We start from the raw sequence: 23248 nt of genomic DNA on the forward strand, positions 1-23248 counted from the left end.
GAATGACTACATGTCCCAAGATGTTTAAGAGCAGCTCCCATCGCTAAGTTTCATGGGAACTGTAGTTCTTTTGTCAAGCGCCAAACGTAGAGATGTGGCGATGTCATAGTGACAATAACATATAAACCAAAAATCCTTAAGTATTTCAGACATGTAAATTATTATTATTATTGCCCAATTTACGCATCAGAATTTTTTAAAGTAATAGTAATGAAAAGAAGTATGGCTGATATAAACTCACAACAAATCATAGAATATACAAAAAGTCAAAATGGTAGCATTCTTAAAACGTTTAATGAAGACAGATAAATACAATTGATCTTGAAATATGTAACACAATTTGTATTCATCTTTATAAAATAGAAATATTGAAAGACATCCTAATTTATAAATGAAAAAAACAACAACAACAACAACAACCCAAAAAACAGAAATGTATACAACAAATACAAACTTGATGGTCTTTCAATGAAAGACAGCAGATTAAAACTGGATGATTAAAGAACTTAATTTCTGATCACTTTATTGCCTTGGCTGTTTTTGTAGTCCGATGAACCTGACTCACATATCAAAGTGCATTCACATATACACAATATTTTTATGATCAAACATTTATACTTTTTTTTCTCTTTACAGGAAACTTGTGCAGACTGGTTTTCATTCATTTTATTCATGGTCTGCTGCTGTATCCCCAGGACAGTTAGCGCACAAGTCCTCTTCATCTGTAAAATAGAAATCAATACATTATATACACATACACAGTATGAGCAATGGCAATACAAAAGAACCTTAAAAGCTACAGCACTAAAGACAAGACATCACACCTACCATTATAGGTGGTCCCACACCATATGCAATAAAAATGGACTCCTCTCAAATAGGATGTCAAAATTTGTAGTTTATCAAAAGACTGCAACAGAAAACCACATATCACATTTAATATTCATTGGGATAATTTTGCCATTAAATCCTATAAGATGCATTTATGTTTTTTCAGCTCAACCTGAGTTGTCCCTCTGATGTACTCATTTCTAATCCAGAGTATATGAGTATTAGATATGAAAATTTAATTGAAAATATTTCTTTTCATTAATTCAACACATCATAGCAGGTCTTCCTACCATCTTTTCATTTACTCTTGCTGCTATCCTTCTGTTAGAAAACACACTTCAGCACTGATCTCCATCCAATGCACTCTATGCTCTCTTCTTCACCTCTGTTGTGCACTGTCTGGTGATTTTGATGGTTTAAACTCATCCATCTTCACTAAAGCTACTCCTTGCATTTTCACCCATCTCCCTCTCATTCACACACATGTATTCTGTCTTGCATCCACTGTCTTTCATTTCTCTTGAGAGACATTCACCTCTCCAGGCTTTTCTACCTGCTCTCTACTACAAATTTCAATGTCATCTGCAAATATCATAGGCCACAGAGACTCCTGTCTGACATCATCTGCCCATCACATTGCAAACAAGAGGGGGCTCAGAGCCAATCCCTAATGTAATCCCACCCCCATCTTGAACAAATCTGTCACTCCCACTGTACACCTCAACATCATCTTGCTATCCTAATACATGTCCTACACATACTGCTCTGCACTTCCTCAGACAGTACCACAATTGCTGTTTTGGTAAAAAAACAACAACAAAAAACCCCAACTATGAATAACATACATTAATTTTGATTGTCTAAAATAAAATACTTACAGTGAGTTCTGTAACCTCCTCTTCATCCTCATCCTCCTCTTTAAGATCGTCCTCTTCTTCATCAGAGTTTGCTTTAGGCCAGTACCAGTCTTCTCTCGGAGCAGTTATCCCCTGAAAAGAGAAGAAACCTCAGCTAGGAGATACTTTGTGTCAGTGGTCTATAATTTTCCTCCTTTCACTGGTAAGAGACTGATTAGAGAGAGACCTGCTACTAACACTAGCACTGTGATGTGCAGAGGAGTCCATAAGGAGCTATACTCATAATTCTTTCCACCTTTTGACTGTCAAGCTGTTCGCAAGCTCGCTGACTCCTCCTGAGGTCTCCTTCAATCTTTCGCTCCTCTCTTTCCGTCCTTACTCTTGACCTGAAAACGCAAAAAAAGGAAAAAGTTAAAAACACAGACTATAAGAGGGGGAGGGGACAACGTTTAGAGGTAGCTGCATGCTTCACCTGAAATCTTCCAGAGATTTGGTCTCATTCTGTTGTTTGGCTCGTACTTTCTGCCTATAATGCTCCAGTTCCTCTTCAGCTTTTCTTTTCTTCATCTCTTCCATTCCAATACCCCCTCTGTCTGATTATAAACAGAAAAGTGCTGCAATCATTCAGCTAGGCTGCACACAACATCACTAAATACTCATTTTAAAATAACATTTCCTACCTGTTTTGATATTTAGTGGGATTGGATCAACTCTTCCTGCTCCTATAGGGGTAACAAAGATTAACATCAGTGCACACTACGAATGCAAAGCAAATTCACAATTTAGCGAAGAACAAACTTGCCCTGCTTCCCAAGTCCTTGCCCAGCTTTGTAGCCCATTTTCTGCAGAAGTGCAAACCCTTTGTTTTCATTGCTGATGGAGCTCTGTAAAGCCACTTCTCGGCTTTCGCTCTCCTGCTCCTTGTAGCTCTTCTGACGGTTCTTAATATTCTTTTCCTTTTGCTTCTCCTCCCTCTTCATTGCTTCTTTTACCCGCCTCACCATGCTGACTCCCGGTTTCACATCTTGACTGACAGTCGGAGGGACAAAGAAAAACGTTACACGGGTGTAAAAAATACCGATAACTATTCTGAGAGCAACGACACCCTGCTTCTTTGTTTTTATAGCTCAATATCGGAATATACTCGATTCAACAACAGTTTCATGGCACTGACCGAACATTGTTGTCAATATGAACATTTTACAGTAAACACCAGAGCCAAAACACTTACAGTTTGCTAAGAAATGCATCAGACATATAGTCTTCTTCTTCATCTGACATTCTGCACAAACTAAAGAGAGAAAAAACAGAGAAAAACAGCAAAAAAAACAACAACTTCGGTTTGTGCGTTTGTATTTTCTTCTGTGGTGTTCTGTTCCTTTGCAAAAACGTTCCGAGTAGCTGCAAGGTACACACAAAGTCTACAGTTCCGCTGCATTTGGCATATATTTCAAAAGAACGTGTTTGTCCTGTGAAATGGACTCGATTAATGTCACGTCTATTTTTGTTTATTTCACAAAATTCTACAAGCTATATGATTTAAGTTAAATTATTTGTTTGGTTTAACATCGGACAAACTTCACAGCGACACCGCCCATAGTCGTCGTCATTCATCCTGGGTCACCGAAGCACAGGTAGGATGAACAGTTTTGCTGTATTTGTCCCGTATTTCAGGGAGTTTGTTGTCACTGAGGGGTATATTTTGAACAACTCAAGGTTGTAAAAAATGACGACGAAGAGCCAAAGTCCTATTTAGTCGTCAGTGTTTCGCGGAGTTTAGCTTTCCCCTTTTAGGAAGCAGCTAGCTTATGTTGCTAACTAGCTCGCGTATTAACATCTGAAGGATGACAGCTGTCAACACATCACTGCAGTGTTAATATTTTTGTGTTATTCCATACGAGACTTGAGCGCGGCTATTATAACTTTACAGCCACTGACATTAAAATTACTGACGTACGGAACACAGCGAAGGCATTCCAATGGCGATAATTGGTCCTTAGCATCTATAGGGCTGTTATAACCTGTCCAGCTGATGGATGTGATAGTTTATTGACTGAACAGGCGTATTGTTAGAGAAGAGGCATTTAAATTAGACAACTAAGAGGCCCTGTCATGCTGTTGGGTACAGAGTTTGTCTCCTGAGCAGGAATGTCCAACCTGCAGATCAACACAGCTGTTCCCAGTATTTATCTTCATCCTATAATATAGTATTCCTTTCATGCTAGGAATGATCTCTTCCATGGTGGCAATGAGGTGCAAGAGCTGATAGAACTTTTAGATGAGCATGAAAATGATTTTGATCATGTTATGTGGTGACTGAGTGGCCTTCACAGTCACCACAGCTCAAGTTTATTGGAGCCATTTCAACAACACAGCTGCATATACAACAAGACACATCAAATGACACAATACAGCACAACATACAAAGTACACGTGTATTGAACACAACCCATAAAAGTAGTGCAGTGTGTCAGTGTACCTATGTTTAAAGTGATTTTAGTGAATGGCGTAGAGTCTAGATTGCAGAAGGGAACAGTCCACAGTGCAAGAGGTTAAGTTGATATTGCAAATGCATGATACATACGTGTACGTTTTGCTGCATAATATATTCAGATTCTGGGCGGCACGGTGGTTAGCACTGTTGCCGCACAGCAAGAAGGTCCTGAGTTCAATGTGTGGAGTTTGCATGTTCTCCCCTGTTTGCGTGGGTTCCCTCCGGGTACTCCAGCTTCCTCCCACCGTCCAAAGACATGCAGTTTCTGGGGAAAGGTTAATTGATTAATCTAAATTGCCCATAGATGTGAGTACAGATGTGAATGTGAGTGCGAATGGTTGCCTGTCTCTCTGTGTGACAGACTGGCGAGCTGTCAAGGTGTACCCTGCCTCTCGCCGTATGACAGCTGGGATAGGCTCCAGCGCCCCCCGCGACCCTGAAAAGGATAAGCGGAAGCGAATGGATGGATACATTCAGATTCTATGATTACAACTTGCTGTAGGTCAATTGAAACAAAAAATAATAGAAGGTTCAGCATATATTTAAGCACCTAATAGCTTGGAGATAGCTACTATCTCTGTTCTTGTAGTAATACCCCTGTATCTTTTGCCTGGTGGGAGATGATTAAACAGATGATGTGTAGGAGGGGACAGTGATGATGCTTCTACCTCTCCTGGTGGTTCGGGTGGCATAGTGTGGAGCTATGAAAGGCAGACTACAACCAGTGATGTTGGAGGCTCAAACTTTTTCCAGGCTGCTGTTTGTCCTGATTGGTTGTGCTACCTTACCAAGTCAGGTTGGAGATAATAATAATAATGATAATGATAATGGTTTGCAGCTTCCCAACTGAACCCATATTTTCCATACATCTCTACTTCTGCCAAAGGAAGTAGAGTCTCTGATGGGCTTTGTTAACAGTGAGACTGGTGTTTAAGTTCTGTGATAAAGACTGGCATATAGTGGTGCCCAGGAAGCACTCTTTCAACAGACCTTGGCCAATGAAAGGAAGATGTTGGACTTCTTCCCTTCTAAAGTCAACAGCCTTTAGTTTTAGATTTGCTCAGGATCAAATTGTTGTCTTTGCACCTCCTCACCAGCTGTTCTGTCTCACTCCGGTATGCAAATTCATCACTGTTAGAGATAACGTCTACCACACTGATACCATCACTCAGTCCAGCTGAAAACCCATTGAAGATTTTGTGCTAGTAATGCTCCCTACTGCTATCATCAAAATGCCAATTAAGATTATTTCTAAGAGAAGTGGTGCTCCAGTCTTTCACTTTAGTCAAAAAGACTTGTAGATTCAGTGTCAAGTCACACTGAAGCTGTTTGAGCAAAATATGGTCTACCGACTGCTTGTGTTGCAACAGTATATTAAGCTTTTTGTTCCTCTAATTTGTCACGTGTTCGTGAATCATTGCAGAGAGGAGGGCGCACGTCTCTGTGTTCAAGGTTCCTCACCATGGAGCTGGCTCACAGTCTCCTGCTTAATGAAGATGCTTTGGCCCAGATCACCGAAGCAAAAAGGCCCGTCTTCATCTTCGAATGGCTCCGGTTTTTGGATAAAGTGCTTGTGGCAGCAAATAAGGTGACTATTCAGATTTTTAGCTTTTCTGAGTCAGAATCATTGGAAGCGTTTTGTAACTCGATTGTGCTTTTTTCCCTTCTTTTTTGAATGCAGGTGGATGTAAAAGAGAAGCAGAAGAAGCTGGTGGAACAGCTGACGGGACTAATCAGCAGCGCTCCGGGACCACCGACTAGAAAACTCCTGGCCAAAAACCTTGCTACGCTCTACAGCATTGGTGACACCTTCACTGTTTTCCAGACTCTTGATAAATGCAATGACATCATCAAAAGCAAGGATGACACACCTGCATACTTGCCAACAAAACTGTGAGTTCCCATTTATTTACTACCGCGTATATTTTTATTGGCTATTTTTAGAAATACAGGAACTGCATATTAATAGTCTGCTTGAGCTTTCACATATTTTAATTCAAATGTAAGCTGTTCAGAACTGCTTTTAGAGCTCCAGGCACGTGCGGTAGGCCTATCTTCAAGGGTATTAGCAGTTAAGCTGGACGGTAATCTGCAGAACGACATTTTATGTTTAAAAGGAGGGATTAAGCGTACAAGACTAGATTTGCTGTGTTTCTTGCTGGCGTTAATGGAATTTAACAGTGGATGAAGCTGCATCAGTGGTGCCCTGCAGGGTTTTATCCATCAGTCATTCATACCTGCTCATTTCTGGGTAGGTGAAATACACAGACGTGCCAGGGCCTCCCTTTTGCATACTAAGCCACTGTGCTTCCCCTTCAGCATTTTACAGTAGATGAGGTTAAAGCTAATTCATGTATGTAAGCCAGTCTCACCATTTATCAACATAAGGAGGAGTCTAATAAATAGAAGTTAATAACTATTAATTTTCATGAAGTATTCCATGGTATTGCATATTTTAATTTACATAATTATGAATTTTGACATAGATTTTTGTCTGAATTGCTGTGTTAATGCACTGTTACACATTTCTTGCAGTGCTGCAGTGGCATGTGTTGGGGCTTTTTATGAGAAGATGGGGAGGATGCTGGGAAGCTCCTTTCCAGATACCATCAATAATCTTTTAAAGGCATTAAAGAGTGCAGAGGTATGCCACGTGAGAGTAAAGAAACTAGGAGCAGGCACACTACAGTATAAGAACAGTAATGGAGGGATTGATTTGTAACGTCACTTTCTTCTATTTTATTGATGTAGTCACAAGGTAGAGGAGAGATCCTTCTGAGTCTGCAGAAGGTGCTCAGCGGACTGGGTGGAGCTGCAGCTTCTTGTCACAGAGACATCTACAAGAATGCTCGCTCTCTGCTTACAGACAGGTCCATGGCTGTACGCTGTGCAGTAGCAAAGGTTGGTCTCACAAAAACACAGTTAAGATTTTTAAATGTGTCAACTATCTTGCGCTTCTTTGTGGGGATTTTGTGGGCTGCTGGGGCCTTCCATATCATAAAGTTAAAAGCTACGTAGAAGACACACAGAGTAATCTTCAAACTCTTTCTCCCAAAACAGTTAAACTTGGTTTTTGATCTTAAGTTGTTAAGGCCCATCTGGGGAGCGTTATGCAAGGCTTCATTCTCAGTTTCACTCATAAAAGTAAAGGTACCGCATGCTTACTTGTGACCACTGTTTTCAGTACGATCTAATTTTCCCTTTATGACACAAGTACAGCAATTGTGTGTCAGAATGAGTGCAGACTGTTTGTAAAGGGAAGAAACCACTGACTTAAATGCTTTTGCTGTGTCACGTATGTCGACCGCATACACTGTTTCAATTTCCGTTTAGAAAGCATACAAGTTACTGTGTGTATTGTAACATTATGTGCACATAAGCCTCTGAATTCATGTCATGAAGTAGATATTACCAGTACACACATTATATGAAAAGTAATGATAGCGTCCCATTTTTTTCCTCCTTGCCTGATCAGTGCCTGTTGGAGCTACAAAATGAGGCCGTATTCATGTGGACCACTGAACTGGAGAACGTCGCTACTTTGTGTTTCAAGGCCTTGGAAGGGTCTAACTATGGCGTTCGGGTAGCCGTAGCGAAACTGCTGGGGACGGTTATGGCCACGGCCCTGATGCCCAAACAAGCAGCTGGTAGGTTACAGAGTGGATTTGTGTTGTTTTTAGAGTAGCTCACTGCTTCTGTTCTTTATCACGTTCTTTTTTTAAACGTGTTCTTCTCGCAGTGATGCGTCAGAATGTAAAGCGAGCCACTCTGGAGGAGGTGCTGGAGCTCATGGCCACAGGCTTTCTGCGCGGTGGATCTGGCTTCCTGAAGAGCGGAGGAGAGATGTTGAAGGGGGGAGGCTCTGTCAGCAGGGAGGTGCGGGTGGGCGTCACACAGGTGAGGTGAACTCTCAAACATATTAAAAATATGAACCCGATCCATCTGACTCATCCACCTCATGCGTGTTTTTCGTTAATTTCTTCTTAGGCATACGTTGTGTTTGTGACAACACTTGGCGGTCAGTGGCTTGAGCGCAACTTTGCCACGTTCCTGTCGCACGTGTTGGACCTAGTGTCTCACCCTCGGGCCACGCAGACTCACGTTGAGGCTGTGTACTCGCGCCGCTGCGTCTCCTTCATGCTGCGCGCCACCTTGGGGGGCTTGCTTGGAGAGAAAGCACAAATCGCAGCCGGCAAAGAAATCTGCCAAGCCATCAGCAAGCAAATGAGGGCTGTGGGTAAGGAGGATGGGGGGGAAATATCACGGTTCAGAGCATTACAGAGTAAGTACTCATCCATTATTATCACCTTTTAATTCGCTCCTCATTCAGTTTTGAAATCTGTTGCATGGCTTGTGCTTATGTTGTGTGCAGAGACCGCTTCTCTTTTTCTTTTATTTCTCTGCTTTTCCTTCTGCTTTCTCCCTGTGAGGTTACTTTCCTCTTTCTTCATATCCCCTTTTCACCACAAGTAGTATCATAATGTCAGTAAGATCATCCATTACCTGCGCAGCATATTAAGTACTCATGCTTGCATTATTGCATAGCCTTTATGGCTTTTTTGCCTGTGAATTCACATTTTGTTATTGCCTTATAAACCCTAAAGAGCAGTTAACGTAACCTTTTCTGGATCTAGCATCTGGCATGCACCAGCAGAAAAACTGCACGTGCCACTAAATGCAAAGACACATGACAGGATGATGCGATTACATCTAAAAGAACAAGACACAGTGTTTTGCATTATTTTATTTATTTTTTTCGCTTTTGATCATCACAAAATTATTTTCAAAATCACCCATACGTCGTTCACAAAGGATGTTTCTTACTCTGATTTGCTTTGCAACCTTTAAACCGATGTACGTTTCAGAACTTCTTGGTGTTAAGACAGAATTTCTAAAAATGTTGGATTCTTCTGGGTTCTTTGTTGTTCACTCTGTACTTGCTGCTGTATTTTTTTCCATCTAGTTGGATATGTGAGACTTCTTGAAATGGGACTTTGAGAAATGTCTAAGCTAAACATAAGTGGGAAAATGTTACCGGGAGCCATGATAGAAGTAGGACATCTAGTATATGTGTTTACATTTACACTAAAGTCCGAATGAAATGCCACAGTTCAAGAAGCATCTTCATATACTCTCTTCCTCAAGTCGTTTTATTGACCTTTTTTCTACATATGATCTGTCTTGACTGTTGTCTTTCAAGAGCTCAGAGGATTTTAGTTCCCGGTAAATGATCAGCTATTCATTTTTTTTCTTTTTTCACAATTATAGCCATCATTTCCTGTTTTTATTTATTTCTTTTTGAATGGGGGGAGACAAATCCTCAGAGCTCTTGGAGTACATTGAAGTGTGCTCTTCTGTGTTTTAATGTAGCGGTTCTGTAGTTTAATGTCGTTAGTTAAATATATGACAACAGTGCATGGCCTAATGGGGTCTGTTGTGTTATTAGAAGCTACGGTACGCACCTGTCAGTCACAACATTAAAATCAGTGTAGGTGACAACAATAAAAATCATTATTTTGCCTTAATGTTACTTGTCGAGTTGTAGCAGGAAGTCAAGTTGTTGGAAGCTGTAAAGATGTGACTTTTTTGATGTCTAAGCAACTGGATCAGATTATCTATAAAATATCAGGTTTGGGGGATTGTTTCTGGTAGTTAGTTGCTACCAAAAGTGGTATAAGTAATGAACTGGCAATAGGGTCACAGGGGCACTATACTCCACACTTTGCATGTGGTCCTGTCTGTTCTTGAAAGCACCTACAGCAGAAAGAAATCCCATTTTCTTTTACATCTTGTGTGATGTTTACCAGAGAGAGAGGGGGGATCAGCATGATACACAGTAGAGTTTAAGCAATTTGATTCTCTGATTTTCTGCAGGAAAATAGCTTTAATCTGATTCTAACTAGCCGCAGACAATTTACACCTCATTATGGAAACACTATTCCCCGATGGTGCTGGCTTTTTTTTCTGCAGCATAGTGCACCCGCCACGGCATATTGTTCAGGAATGGTCTGAGAAACATTACAAAGAGTTCAAGATCGGAAAAACAAATCAGATGTAAGGAGGCCCCACCTTGCAACTTCCTACACAATATCGGGTTTTAATGTTGTGGCTGATTAGTGTAAATTTTACTAATAACATTAGTGATTTATACTTATTATGGACACAAAGCATCTTTTCTTTGATATAAATCTTTTTCATCAATGATGCACACATTATAAATTAGTGTGTTCTGAATATTATTGAGTATTCAAAATACGAACTTAAGTGATAACCCAGAAAATGTTCATGCTGACAGATCGCTTTGCTCGCTTCTCTTCCTGAAATTTGTGTTTTCAGAGGCAGTAGTGAATGATATCAGTGGGGAGAACAAAGCAGGGGCAGGTGATGTCTCTGCCAGCCAGCATGTTATGGTGTGTGCTTTAAAAGAGCTGGGCAGTTTGGTTCAGAGTTTGAGTGCCACAGCTTCACCACTCATCCAGGAGCCTTCTGTAGGTAAGATAAACAGAATACAAAACAGGATATTCACTGTTGTCACTCTCGGGTTTCTGGTAACACAAGCTCATGTGACATAAATCCTAATTTAAAATAAGGCTGAAATCCTTAAATAACTTATTCCACATCCACTTCTTCAGGACTCCTTGAAACCGTGACCTCAGTGCTGCTGCACCCAAGCATGGCAGCACGTTTGGCAGCTGCATGGTGCTTGCGTTGCGTCGCCGTTGCGCTACCCTATCAGCTCACCCCTCTGCTGGACCGCTGTGCTGAGAGAATCAACAACCTGAAGAGTTCGCCTGAGGCTGTAAGCGGCTACAGCTTTGCGATGGCTGCTCTGCTGGGAGGCGTGCACCAGTGTCCACTGGGTATCCCCCACACCAAGGGCAAGGTGTGTAGCTTCAGAATTTGGCCTTAGTGGTTCTTTCATATGTATGTCAGACTTGATTGACTAGCCTCGCTGTTCTTGTAGTTGGTGGTGAGTATAGCTGAAGACCTTCTGCGAACAGCTGCTCAGAACAGCCGTCTGTCCCTGCAGCGCACGCAGGCTGGATGGCTTCTGCTGGGAGCCCTGATGACTTTGGGTGAGCCTCAAAGACACTTCCTGATTTTGGAGTTTTTCAGAAATCGTCTCTTTCTCCCACCACCTTTGTGACCACATTGTGTTCATTTGTGTTCCCAGGTCCCTCCCTTGTGCGCTATCATCTCCCCAAAATGCTGCTGCTGTGGAGGAACGTGTTTCCTCGCTCCCAGAAGGAGCTGGAAGCCGAAAAAGCCAGAGGAGACTCCTTCACCTGGCAGGTCACCCTGGAGGGCAGAGCTGGAGCACTGTGTGGTAAAGGCTTGCACCTCCACAGTGTGCACGCCCTAAAATGTTACGAGACGCAGTGTTGACTAAAACTGTTCCTTTTCTTTTATAGCCATGCGTAGCTTCGTGGCCCACTGCCCCGAGCTTCTCACAGAAGACGTAATCCGCAGGCTGATGACTCCTATCGAATGTGCCATGACTATGATGTCTCAGTGAGTGTGGTGGTTTTTTTTGTGTAATTTTCTCTTAAATGTCTGACTTTTTATTTTATTTTTTTTGTGTGTTTTTCGACTGCATGTCTAATGATTGTAACATTTTGACTTTTCTCAGTGTCCCTGCCATCATTAAGGTACATGGAGCCCACCTGAAAGCAAGTGCAGCTATGGTGAGGCTCCGGTTGTACGACATCTTGGCTCTCTTGCCTCCAAAAACTTACGAAGGTAAATCAGTCACTTGTGCATTAGCTTTCACATAAGTTGAGGAGAGGTGTTTTAAAATGGGTAATCCTCTCGTACAGGCAGCTTCAATGCTCTCCTGAGAGAACTGGTGGCAGAGTTTACTTTGACCGACAACTCGGCCAACACTACCACGTCTTTGCTGCGCTCTCTGTGTCACTATGACGACAGCGTGCTCATGGGCTCGTGGCTACAGGAGACCGACCACAAGTCCATAGAGGATCAGGTTAGTTGGTAAAAGACCGTTCTAGTAACCCAGCTCTTATTTGAAGATGCTTTATGTATGTGATTTGGATTAGTCATCACTATCTCTCGTTAAATGTTAAATATAAGTTTGGCCTTTTGGTGTTTCTGTGTCGTTACCTGCGAAACAGTTGCAGCCCAACAGCGCGTCTGGCAGCGGAGCTCTGGAGCACGATCCCTCGTCGATCTACCTGCGCGTCCCCGTAGGCGAGGCCATCCCAGGACCTCTCCCTTTGGGTGTGTCGGTTATCGATGCTTCAGTGGCTCTGTTTGGTGTGGTGTTCCCTCATGTCTCCTTCAAACACAGGCAAGGCGCTCTCTCTTATTGTGGTGACTTGATGTGGTTCTGCATCATGTTAACATTATTTTTATTTTCTTGTCCCGCAGCTGCTCTCATTATTTTCCTTATATATTTATATTCACTGCATTGTTGCTGAGCTGGTTTTTATTAACATACTGTGTTTTAACTGATGGGTATGATTCAGGCTGCAGATGTTAGACCACTTTGCAGAATGCATAAAGCAGGCTAAAGGAGTTCGACAGCAAGCCGTCCAACTCAACATCTTTACTGCAGTCCTTTCTGCCCTCAAGGTAAGAAAAAAAGCTCTATATCCTCTTAAATGGGAAGGTAATTTAGGTAATAGCTACAGTGAGAAATAATGTTTCTCTTTCGCTTTAACTGTAGGGTTTGGCTGAGAATAAGAGCACTCTTGGGCCTGAGGAGGTGCGTAAATCAGCTCTGGCCCTGGTGATGGGAGCTTTGGACAACCCTAATCCCATCCTGCGCTGTGCTGCTGGAGAGGCCCTGGGGAGGATGGCTCAGGTGGTCGGAGAGGCAACCTTCATTGCCAGAATGGCGCAGACCAGTTTTGATAAGTGAGCATATCATGTCTCCAATTTCTGTTTCTTTGCTTTTTGTGTCCAACATTATGGTTTCAAATCATCTTTGTTGTTCACACAGAATATTTAAGAAAGGCCTTAAGAAAATTTCTTCATATTTTACACCAGTGTTCACTTTCATTGACTGATTGATTTGTTTGATTCATGAGGATGAATTTGATAGCATTTGGAGGTCAAAGGTCAAGCCCAAAGAGCTTACTTTTGGCCATAACTCAAGAATTCATACACCAATAAAAACGATACAAGTGTCTAACAGGATAAAAATGATGAATTGATAACATTTTCTGTTTAAAATGGTCTGTGGTTAACATTACCATGACAACCTAGTGATCTGTAGAAACACTTTGGACAGAAGGAGAGATTTGAGCGCCAGATTTAGTCTTCTGAGGTGCCAGGTTTGAAAAGTGTGGATTTTTGCAATAACATAAATATTGAAAACATTGTCTACAGTGCACAATGTTGTGATCAGAATAACCTGTATTTACCTTACATTAATAAATGTTTTTAAGAATACAGTGATTTTAGGTGTAAAAAATATTAGTCTATCACTACATATCTTGAATGAGCCTGGACAGACAAGGATGTAAACTGCACCTTGACGTTTAGTGGGACGGACAGAGAGTCATTTTATACCTGATTGCACAAAATAAACATTCTCACTACATTTTCAGAATGTCTCTTTTTGGAAAGTTATAGTTTGTGTTTCATTGTTGTTCATCTGTCTTGAAGTTGATCTCTCATACTTTGTATCTGTCTCTACTCACGTGATGCATGTCTTTGTTTTGCTCTGTTTACAGGCTGAAGTCAGCTCGTGATGTAGTTTCAAGGACGGGCCATTCACTGGCTCTCGGCTGTCTGCATCGATATGTTGGAGGAATTGGCTCTGGCCAGCACTTAAAGACCAGTGTCAGCATCTTGTTGGCTCTAGCCCAGGATGGCTCTTCACATGAAGTCCAGGTGCAGTCAATTATTTATTAGAAGTACATTTTTATATTCACTCATAATTAAATTACATTTTGATTGTTTTTCTTTTCTGTTAAATGTTATGTCTAAACCTAGTTTTGATGCATCCCTGTCTTTTTCTTCAATTCTGGTCTGGCCCACTCTAAATTAATTCAATCTGTGTTTTTGTCTTCACCAGACTTGGGCTCTGCACTCTCTGGCTCTAATTGTGGATTCAAGTGGTCCCATGTACAGAGGCTATGTGGAGCCTACACTGTCTCTGGTGCTCACCCTGCTCCTCACTGTGCCCCCGTCTCACACAGAGGTTCACCAGTGTCTGGGCCGCTGCCTGGGAGCTCTAATCACTACTGTGGGACCAGAGTTGCAGGGTAACTGTGGCACAACCAGATTACAAACATCATTAACCATAGTATTTTTTTAGCCAGCAGGTGGCAGTGTAACCGGTTTTGATCCTTTGCAGGCTACTGAAGTATATGTCTTTAAGTACAATGTTTCTTTGTGCTGGTCTTGCTAGGAAATGGAGCCACTATTTCCACCATCCGCTCGTCCTGCCTGGTTGGTTGTGCCATAATGCAGGACCACTCAGACTCTCTTGTGCAGGCAGCTGCTATCTCATGTTTGCAGCAGCTGCATATGTTTGCTCCACGACACGTTAACCTGTCCAGCTTGGTGCCGTGTCTCTGTGTAAGACATAAATACTTTTAGAGTACGTATGTGATAGTTAGAGTTTGTGTCAGTCTGAATGTTGATTTCCTGCTGTGAACTGGGGTTCCCATAGGTGCACCTGTGCAGCTCTCACCTGTTGCTGCGTCGTGCTGCAGTGGCCTGCCTGAGACAGCTTGCTCAGAGAGAAGCTGCAGAGGTCTGCGAGTACGCCATGAGCCTGGCAAAGAGAGCAGGAGACAGCAAAGACAGCACTGCAATCAGTCAGTACACGGTCAAAACTTGATTCGAGCATTCTGTTTGAATAATTCCCCTTAATGCAACCTGGATCCTAATGCCATAACTTGCTCTGGTTCAGATCTAAACATCACAGAGACTGGTCTGGAGGGCGTTCTGTTTGGCATGCTGGATCGGGAGACGGACAGGAAGCTATGCTCAGACATCCATGACACACTCGGCCACATGCTGTCGTCTTTGGCCGTAGAAAAACTTTCCCATTGGCTGAAACTCTGCAAGGATGTTCTTGCAGCAACTACAGGTAAGTCTACAAAACGGCAAATTCAAAAATCATCTTTTATAAATCTTTCACCACAAATGTGCCCGTGTCCTCTTTCAGATGTAGGGGGCGCTGTTGTGTTTGAGGTGCAAAAGGACGAGGAAGACTCGGAGAAAAAAGACGAGATGGACGATGACACAATGTTCACGGGTCTGGGCGAAGACGACAAATCGAAGCCATCTGTGGCGCCGCGCTGGGTCACACGGGTGTTTGCAGCAGACTGTTTGTGCCGCATCATCCTGCTGTGTGAGAATGCAGACAAAACACACTTTGACCTGGCAGCTGCTCGTTCGGCGCAGGCCAAGAATGTGAAAGGTACCATTCACTGTGCTGCCAGAATAGACTACTGCAGAGTTCACTTAAAGAATTGTGATTGATTAATGCCACTTTTACTGTGCGACAGGAAATTGCTTATTCACATGCTTTCATTTAAAGATGGAACAAAGCTAGAGGTTCAGAGGGTTTTGTTCACTGTGGTAAATATAGGAGACAATATTTATGTAAGCTTTGCTGTATAATAAGGAGCTATTCTACAGGCTTGCCCGTAATAGCACATTGTACTGACTTTGCAGCTCTGAAACCAGCTAAGCCAAATTGAGTGACTGGGATTCAGTGGATGGTTGGTCTGCATGACGGCATGTCCAACTAATCCCTCAAAAGGTGCCCTTCAGTTAAAAGTCAATTAAATCTCAGCCCCAAATTTAATGTGGGGTTTCTTTCTGGTCGCTGCAGGCACACGCTGAAACTCCAAAAGTGTTTCCTCTTGAAGAAAGTATTAAAGCAGAGAGTCTGAAGAAAGCACTGGTTATAGCTTCTTGCTGAAGTGTAACACATCATCAAAGGATTAATAAATCAAATACTAAACAATGACTGGAAAAATCATTATTGTAGCTGCTCCCGGAGTTCATATTCCTTCCAGTGTTTATAATTAGGTTCGTATTTCTCACATAGTCCTTGTTGTTTTTTCATCCATCTCTGCCCGTTCAGGAGATCTGCTGGTGCTCCATTTATCTGACCTCATCCGCATGGCTTTCATGGCAGCCACAGACCACAGCAACCAGCTGAGGATGGCTGGCCTGCAGGCCTTGGAAGACATCATTAAAAAGTTTGCGTCCGTACCAGAGCCCGAGTTCCCGGGGCACGTTATCCTGGAACAGTACCAGGCCAATGTGAGTAAAGCATTGCATTATTTCGTAGTCCAAACCTAGAAACATTGCATGAAAGTAAACTTGTTGCAACTCGTGGGTATTTAGGTTGGAGCTGCTCTCAGACCTGCGTTTTCACCTGACACGCCGTCCGACATTACAGCAAAGGCATGCCAGGTAAGCCATACATACCTGTCTCTTTCACCAACTCAATTGCTTACAATTCCACTTTATGCCTCTTTTTGAGGTGTGTTCAACCTTCTTTCCATTAACAGCCATTAAATATGTTTTTTGATTGTTAAATGGTAGAACTGTGGCTGCGTTAGCAGCTTAATTACCACGACAAAGTGAGTCATCATCCCCTTAGAAGCCAGCAGTGTCAAATTTGTGACTTAATGCTTTTTGACTTAATTGAATGATGAGAATGTTGAGTGACGGGGGCAAATAACAAAACATGCCTGTCAGCTTATTACTAAAAGATGTTCTCTCTTTGACATTCCCCTGTTTCTCTGCTTGGGAGACTTTTTGAAGGGTTTAATTTTTCTTATCGAGAACAACTTACTCTGAAAAAGCGGATTAGGATACATATATCTGTGGATGTGAAGGTCACAGAGGACCTGTAGTTTTCTTATAGTTTAATAAGCTACCAGATTTATAACAAGCTGCTGCCCTTGAACTGACACTTTAATTGCTGTTCCTCCCAGAAGAATGCAATCTTATAAACATGTGGTCCAGTTTTACATCACTAAGGTGTCAGTCCATTTATTAATACCCATTTGTTTGACACTCCCACCCCCTCTAATAGCTTGGCTAATGAGCCTAAGTGCTCTGTTATATAATACATTTTTTACATCAAAATCAGAATCATAAAATGTTATTGTCCGTTGTTGTAATAGATAAAAACGGTAAGATCCATAGCAGTTTCACCTTTCTCACATTGACTACAGGTGTGCAGTACGTGGATCGGCAGTGGCGTTGTCAGTGACCTCAACGACCTGCGGCGAGTCCACAACCTGCTTGTGTCGTCGCTGGACAAGGTGCAGGCTGGGAAAGGCTCGTCCAGTCAGCTGTATAGTGAGAGCGCTACCACGATGGAGAAACTGGCAGTGCTGAAGGCGTGGGCTGAGGTGAGATGGAAGATGAGCAGGAAACTGCTCCTTTTTTTACAATCAAATGATGCATGTAACGAAACTGAACGTGCACTCTGGGTTTCTCACTCAGGTCTATGTGGTGGCAATGAAGATCAAAAAAGAGGCTGAGTCTAAACCTGCAAAACCAGTCAGAAGTGGAGATGACGACGAGGATGAGGAGGATCTGGGAACTGACGTGCTTCCCCCTGACAGTCTTATCACCCTGGTGCAGCCAGAGCTGCCCTCACTAAGCCGCCTGTGGCTGGCCATGCTGCGAGACTATGCTCTGCTCACTCTGCCTGCTGAGTTTTCCAGTCAGCTGCCCCCTGATGGTATGAGATTCTTTCCTGTCTTCCTGTGTGCTAAATATGGTTTTAATATGATATCTTCAGTGAAACAAAATATAGTCTTGTGGTGTTTCTACACAACATTTTAATGTAGCTTGGTTAAAGCATCAATGTTCAAGTCTTATGTTCCACTTTGGATCCTTTGACGTTCATTTATTCCAGATATTACCAAAAACGTTCAACATTATTTGGACAGTGTCAGATTAAATGTCAACAAAAACATCTCTTAAATCAAATGGGATTGTAGATTACATGCTCGTGCACTCTGTTGGAGCTGTTTTCAAAGTCATTGACATGTTAATAAAGTAATTATATATAATTGTGTTTGTGTCCAGGCGGAGCATTTTATACCCCGGAGACTATAGATACAGCAAGGCTCCACTACCGAAGCTCCTGGGCTCCTGTCCTGCATGCTGTAGCCCTGTGGCTGAACAGCACTGGGTTTGGAGCAGGTGTAGGTCAGGAGGAGGTCTCATCAGCTCCCTCCAAGCCTCCTGGCCTCCCCCAGGGAGGCTCCACCACTATAAAGACCTTTGAGGAGTCTGTCAAAGACAGGATGCATCTAATGTTAGGTAAACAAATGCATAGCTAACATTTGCGGTGTAAAGCATTTAGCATACTTTTCCATTTTCTGGCTTCATAGTGTACCTAATACAGAAAACAGCAACTGCTTTTGTTCACCTCACAGCTGTAGGACCACCGGCCAATTGTGAAGGAATGGTAGTAGAAAGAAAAATACATGTACAAGAACATAGACTAAGAGCATTTTTGTGTTCTTTCTCTTAGGTGTCAGTATAGAGTTTCTCTGCTTTCCCCGCCCTGAAGAGCCTATTGAACATGTGATGTCGTGCCTGCGGGCCCTGTGCACTCTGCTCGAGACTCCTTGTGCTAAAACACATATTGCAGATGACCAGGTAAACACACAGGGCTTAAATTATAGGGTAAAAAAAGAGAGAAAATTTTTAAACCACTTTTATGACTATTGTAGAATCTCATTAGTAAAATATGAATATATGAGTTACACATTAAGCTATAAAAGAACTAATGTAGTTTTCACTTATTAGAAAATACTAAAAGAAATTCAAGCACCCAAGTGTCCTATAAGAAAAAGTGTTTTCCCTTTAAATCACCTCTTGCAGCAATCATATTGTGGTGTAATTCAGGTGATCTGTTTACCATGCACCACCTCACTGCAAATATTTGATAAATACAACACCGGCCTGTGATATTTACTGACTTTAGAAGGTGAAAAAGATCACCCACAGAACAGATGATTGGGTACCGATGGCTTCAAAGGGCACATGTGTGTATCCTACAAATTCAGCAAAAGAAGGTTGTATTTCTCAGCTGTATTTGGTGAAGCCTTTGAAGAGGGACGTGTCTCTACCAGACTGCTTCAAAGTGTGGACTTCAGAGGATTTGAATTGGAGCACAGTGTGTGGGATCACTCAGCCGTCTCACTAACCATAAAGATATTTGAACAAAGAAGTACAAATTGCTTCTGAACAGTATAAAAATCACATTTTTAAATATGAAATTGTATCCTATGGTGGACATGCTTTCTGCTTTTCAACAAACCAGAACAGATAGTTACAAAGCATCAAGCACTTTACTTTAAATGAGAAAAAAATACATAATTGAAACAGTTGGAATTCTAAATGTGAGAGAAATGAGAAGTTTGTGCTACATGTTTCACAGTCACATTAATGTAGTTGTTTACTTTTTCTTTCTGCTGTAGCTGCTGGCTGTGGAGCTCCTGAACGTGCTTCACAGGCTTCTGTTGACCCGGGATCCACCTGCTGTCCAGCTTCAGGTCACTGCTGTTGTCCAGGAGACCATCAGGGCTGCACATGACCATCTACAGCGACAGAAAACAGCAAAAGGTCAGAAACATTATGTTACACTGCATATAAGGTTTGCATGTTGTCTTTAAGCTTCTATATTTAGAGTGAAGTTAACCAAATTGTGTGGTAGTTTAAGCGGTCATTACTTTTTTTTGGTTTAGGCAAAGAGGAAGATGGCGAGAAAGACTCTCAGGCCAGCCTTGGAGAAGGAGGAGACACAGGGGAGCTCGTCCCCGGCAAGTCTCTGGTGTTCGCCGCCATGGAGCTGCTCGTGTTCATCCTGGTCCGCCACTTACCCCAGCTTAATACACGTGTGAAGGAGTCGCCCAGCCATGTGCCACTCAGGCCTCAGCGACTACCCGAAAAAAGTGCCCGCCTGGTGGCAAACGCAGTTTCCATCCTGGCAGAGCTGCCCTCGCTCTGCTCTCCAGCTGGTGAGGCCTGAAGCAAAGTGCAACAACACACAAATACCATGCATAATAAGAAAGGAAAACTCGCACACAGTCAGTTGCTATTTCAGTGTAACATACTCTCTCTTAATGGATGCTTCATGCATTTCTGTGACATTAATTAATGATAAGTAGCAAAGGAACATGAGCGTCATGGTTTTCAGCCCATTGTTTACATTTTATTTTTGCCTTATTAGGAAGCATGACCATCCTACCTACAGTGCTTTTCCTCGTCACCGGAGTTCTGAAGGAAACTGCAGTAAAGACTCCTGACAACTCGGTGCCAGTGCCTGTGGCAGCTGCCCTCCAGAGCATTAAGACCATCTTCACCTCCCCAATAGCCCGGATGGAGAGCGTGCAGACGCAGTGGACCAGCCTTGTGAGGAGCAGCCTGGCATCTGTACTTGAGTATTCGCAGCCAGGTGAGCTCATCCACACGCATTCATTATCACACTCTGACTTTTTGTCTTTCTGTGGAGCAGAAATTTGCCTTGCCTTGCCAGTCTACAAAAAGCACAACATCACTGTTAATCAAAAGCATGTTTGTGTGTTTTTTTTTAGATGAGTCCAGGCCTGACATGGATGAGGTCAGTATGCTGACAGCGATCACACTCTTCCTGCTGTCAGCCAGCAGTGAGCTTGTAGGAGTGACTGTCCTGCAAAAGGGCTGCATGGACCACTTCCGAAATGCCCTCAACTCTAGTGACCCCTGGGTAAGCTCGCATGTACACAAACAAAGATGTAACAAAAGAATTTTGAATACCGAACCAAATCATCTGTTTTTAAATGTGTACCTCTGAACTTTTCTAGATATTATCTAACGGAAGTGCAGAATACCCAAATTTCTGAATCAGTACTAGGTTTTTACTTGCCAGCTAGACGGTGGCTGTGGTCTGCTGTGCACTGTACGCACCTCTCTTCTGTTACCAAACCCAAACGTAGCATTTCCACGTGTGAAAAAGGGCATCTCTGAACAACGCCTGGGCTGGATCCTTCTCCCATTGTTCAGAGTTCATGCGTGAAAACAGCTTCACACTGTTCACATAAGTCTAGCTCAGTTAAGCGAAAGATGTAATTGTTGTTACCACAGGTTCAGGCTCGGTGTTACCAGCTGCTGTTGTCGGTGTTTCAACACTCCAGCCGTGCCCTCTCTACTCCCTACATACACGCTCTGGCTCCACTCATGGTGGAGAAGCTGAAGGCAGTGGAGCGCAGCCGCCCAGGGACGGCTGCTGAGCTGCAGGCTGTGCAGGAGGGAATCAGGGTCCTGGAGAATCTGGTCGGCATGGGTGAAGACCAAAACCGTAAGTATTCCTCTGCTTAATGGACCAAGTGAAGCAACATTTGGTTCATTTTGTGCCACATTTACTCTGTTAAAGTAGATCTCTTCAGTATTTAGCTGTGCTGCCCTAGATCAGACTAATAAATAATTAAATGTTGAATTTAATGCTTTTCTAATTTCTAGTCCAACCATTCAAGAAAAAACTTTTTTAAAACGATTTTATTTCAGTTTACTAATAATCTGGCAAATCTCTGCGTAGATAATGACATTACATTGGATTTGTGGCCACAGTTCTGCTTCTCCTTTTTTTAAACTGTCTCCTAATTACTGATTATATATATATATTTTTTAACTTATCACTGCTTTATGTGTTCAACAGGGGTGCAGCTGCTCGCTCTCCTTGTACCGACTCTCGTCTCTTACCTTTTGGATGAAAATTCCATCTCCTCTGCACCCCAAGTCTCCAAAGGTCTGCACGAGTTTGCACTTCAGAACTTGATGCGGATCGGCCCCCTCTATCCGGCTGCCTTCAAGATAGTGATTGGAGCGGCACCTGAGCTGAAAACCCGTCTGGAATCTGCTATACGGGCCAACCAGGCCAGCAGCAAAGCCAAAGCTGCAGCCAGGCAAGCTCAGCCAGCAGTGCAAGCTGCACCAACCATTAAACTCAAGACGAGCTTCTTCTGAACACTCCAAAATGCACCGCACACTCTCAACTAATCTTTTCTTCTTTGGATTTCTTTCAACACTGTACCACATGTCATGTCTGTATCAGTTATGCTTTCTAACTGCATTTATTTATTCTACATCTCTTCTTTGTTTTGATGGACGAGTACTCCCCTCAAAGAACGTTTATGTAAATATCTTTGAAAGCCTTTGAATGTTCACTTTAAAAAGCTTGCTATAAATTTTGTAGCAAATTTTAATTGTGTGAATGTATCATTTCCAGACCACACAATTTACATTTTACTTTCTTTTTTTTTTTTGTTCCCCCCAAGTCACCAAACCCAGCTCTCTGTGGAAGTTTGTTTCTAACACTTTTTTTTTCAGGCAGAGCTAAATTGAAATTTGAAAAAATCATCTCAAAACTTACTTACGAAGTATGTTTTCAGGTACAAACCATGACTTTTGACTTACAGAGGGCAAAAAATAAATAAATAAATCAGGTGGCAGAAATAAAATTCCAGAAAAAGTCAATATTTGCTCTACAATTTTCCCTGATTTTATTTTATTTTATTTTATTTTATTTTTTAGGAGGCCTTGGGGTCTCCAGGTTGTTACTGATGAATGTTACTTTAATTTCTTATGTTTTGTGTATTTTCTCAAATTATGTTGTAAACCTTCCTACTAATTGCTCAAAGGCATAGCTAATAAATTAAAGTTGATCAAACCAGTATCGAGACTAAAATTAGAACTAAATGATAAATGCATTATATTTTTCACTAAGACTCTCCAGTTATCTGCACACCAATCAACAAATAAATAAATATATATATATGTATATATAAGTACTGGTCATCACATAGATTTTTTTTTTTTTTGGTCTGATAAATACATGTGTTTACTGCCTGCATGTGCTGGTGTTCACCAATGTCATCAATAACTGGCACATTTGTGTGAATGTAATGTTACACTCATTTTTTTTCCCAAAATATGAATAAACTTATTTTGACCTCATTGCTGTTGGAAGTTTTCACTATACTTAAATGTAATTGGATTAATAAAATAGGAATGCATGATTTATAGCTAAAGTTCTGCTACTGGGTCTGGACGTCCGGGCAATTCGGGT

At 42.1% G+C, this 23248-nt stretch overlaps 2 protein-coding genes across 3 annotated transcripts; one reads left to right on the forward strand and one right to left on the reverse strand.

The window, feature by feature from the left end:
- Positions 1-275: 275 nt before the first annotated feature.
- On the reverse strand, positions 276-3055 carry gpatch11 (G patch domain containing 11). The gene is made up of 8 exons (XM_026189971.2): positions 2920-3055; positions 2491-2717; positions 2369-2410; positions 2161-2281; positions 1984-2074; positions 1710-1820; positions 829-910; positions 276-722 (listed from the first exon to the last, which is right to left on the reverse strand). The coding sequence occupies exons 1-8, from the start codon at positions 2967-2969 to the stop codon at positions 667-669; spliced, it is 780 nt and encodes a 259-aa protein (XP_026045756.2). The 5' UTR covers positions 2970-3055; the 3' UTR covers positions 276-666.
- A 127-nt stretch (positions 3056-3182) lies between these two features.
- Positions 3183-23136, forward strand: heatr5b (HEAT repeat containing 5B). Of its 2 annotated transcripts, none has more exons than XM_026189969.2 (36): positions 3183-3322; positions 5606-5770; positions 5864-6075; positions 6718-6826; positions 6934-7083; positions 7658-7829; positions 7922-8079; positions 8170-8464; positions 10519-10674; positions 10815-11065; positions 11147-11258; positions 11357-11509; positions 11595-11694; positions 11813-11922; positions 12000-12163; positions 12312-12487; positions 12666-12771; positions 12866-13056; positions 13878-14037; positions 14222-14411; positions 14558-14727; positions 14822-14969; positions 15065-15244; positions 15323-15577; positions 16250-16431; positions 16516-16584; positions 17355-17534; positions 17629-17869; positions 18220-18456; positions 18671-18798; positions 19623-19767; positions 19890-20162; positions 20375-20599; positions 20739-20890; positions 21268-21481; positions 21839-23136. In XM_026189969.2, the coding sequence occupies exons 2-36, from the start codon at positions 5645-5647 to the stop codon at positions 22144-22146; spliced, it is 6198 nt and encodes a 2065-aa protein (XP_026045754.1). In that variant the 5' UTR covers positions 3183-3322; positions 5606-5644; the 3' UTR covers positions 22147-23136. The 2 variants fall into 2 exon arrangements, with proteins under 2 accessions (XP_026045754.1, XP_026045755.1); XM_026189970.2 differs by having other exon boundaries at positions 8170-8419.
- The last annotated feature ends 112 nt before the right edge of the window (positions 23137-23248 follow it).

The sequence above is a fragment of the Astatotilapia calliptera genome, chromosome 13, assembly GCF_964374335.1.
Source record: "Astatotilapia calliptera chromosome 13, fAstCal68.1, whole genome shotgun sequence".
Lineage (NCBI taxonomy): Eukaryota > Metazoa > Chordata > Actinopteri > Cichliformes > Cichlidae > Astatotilapia > Astatotilapia calliptera.

Bases quoted from the DNA above. Each gene is read 5' to 3' on its own strand.
- heatr5b (XM_026189969.2), top strand. From the start codon at position 5,645: ATGGAGCTGGCTCACAGTCTCCTGCTTAATGAAGATGCTTTGGCCCAG. The intron at 6,076-6,717 runs GTGAGTTCCCAT...CATTTCTTGCAG, and splicing joins GCATACTTGCCAACAAAACT to TGCTGCAGTGGCATGTGTTG. The intron at 14,038-14,221 runs GTGCAGTCAATT...TGTCTTCACCAG, and splicing joins GCTCTTCACATGAAGTCCAG to ACTTGGGCTCTGCACTCTCT.
- gpatch11 (XM_026189971.2), bottom strand. From the start codon at position 2,969: ATGTCAGATGAAGAAGAAGACTATATGTCTGATGCATTTCTTAGCAAA. The intron at 2,282-2,368 runs GTAGGAAATGTT...GTTTATAATCAG, and splicing joins CCCACTAAATATCAAAACAG to ACAGAGGGGGTATTGGAATG. The intron at 1,821-1,983 runs GTGGAAAGAATT...TTCTCTTTTCAG, and splicing joins AACAGCTTGACAGTCAAAAG to GGGATAACTGCTCCGAGAGA.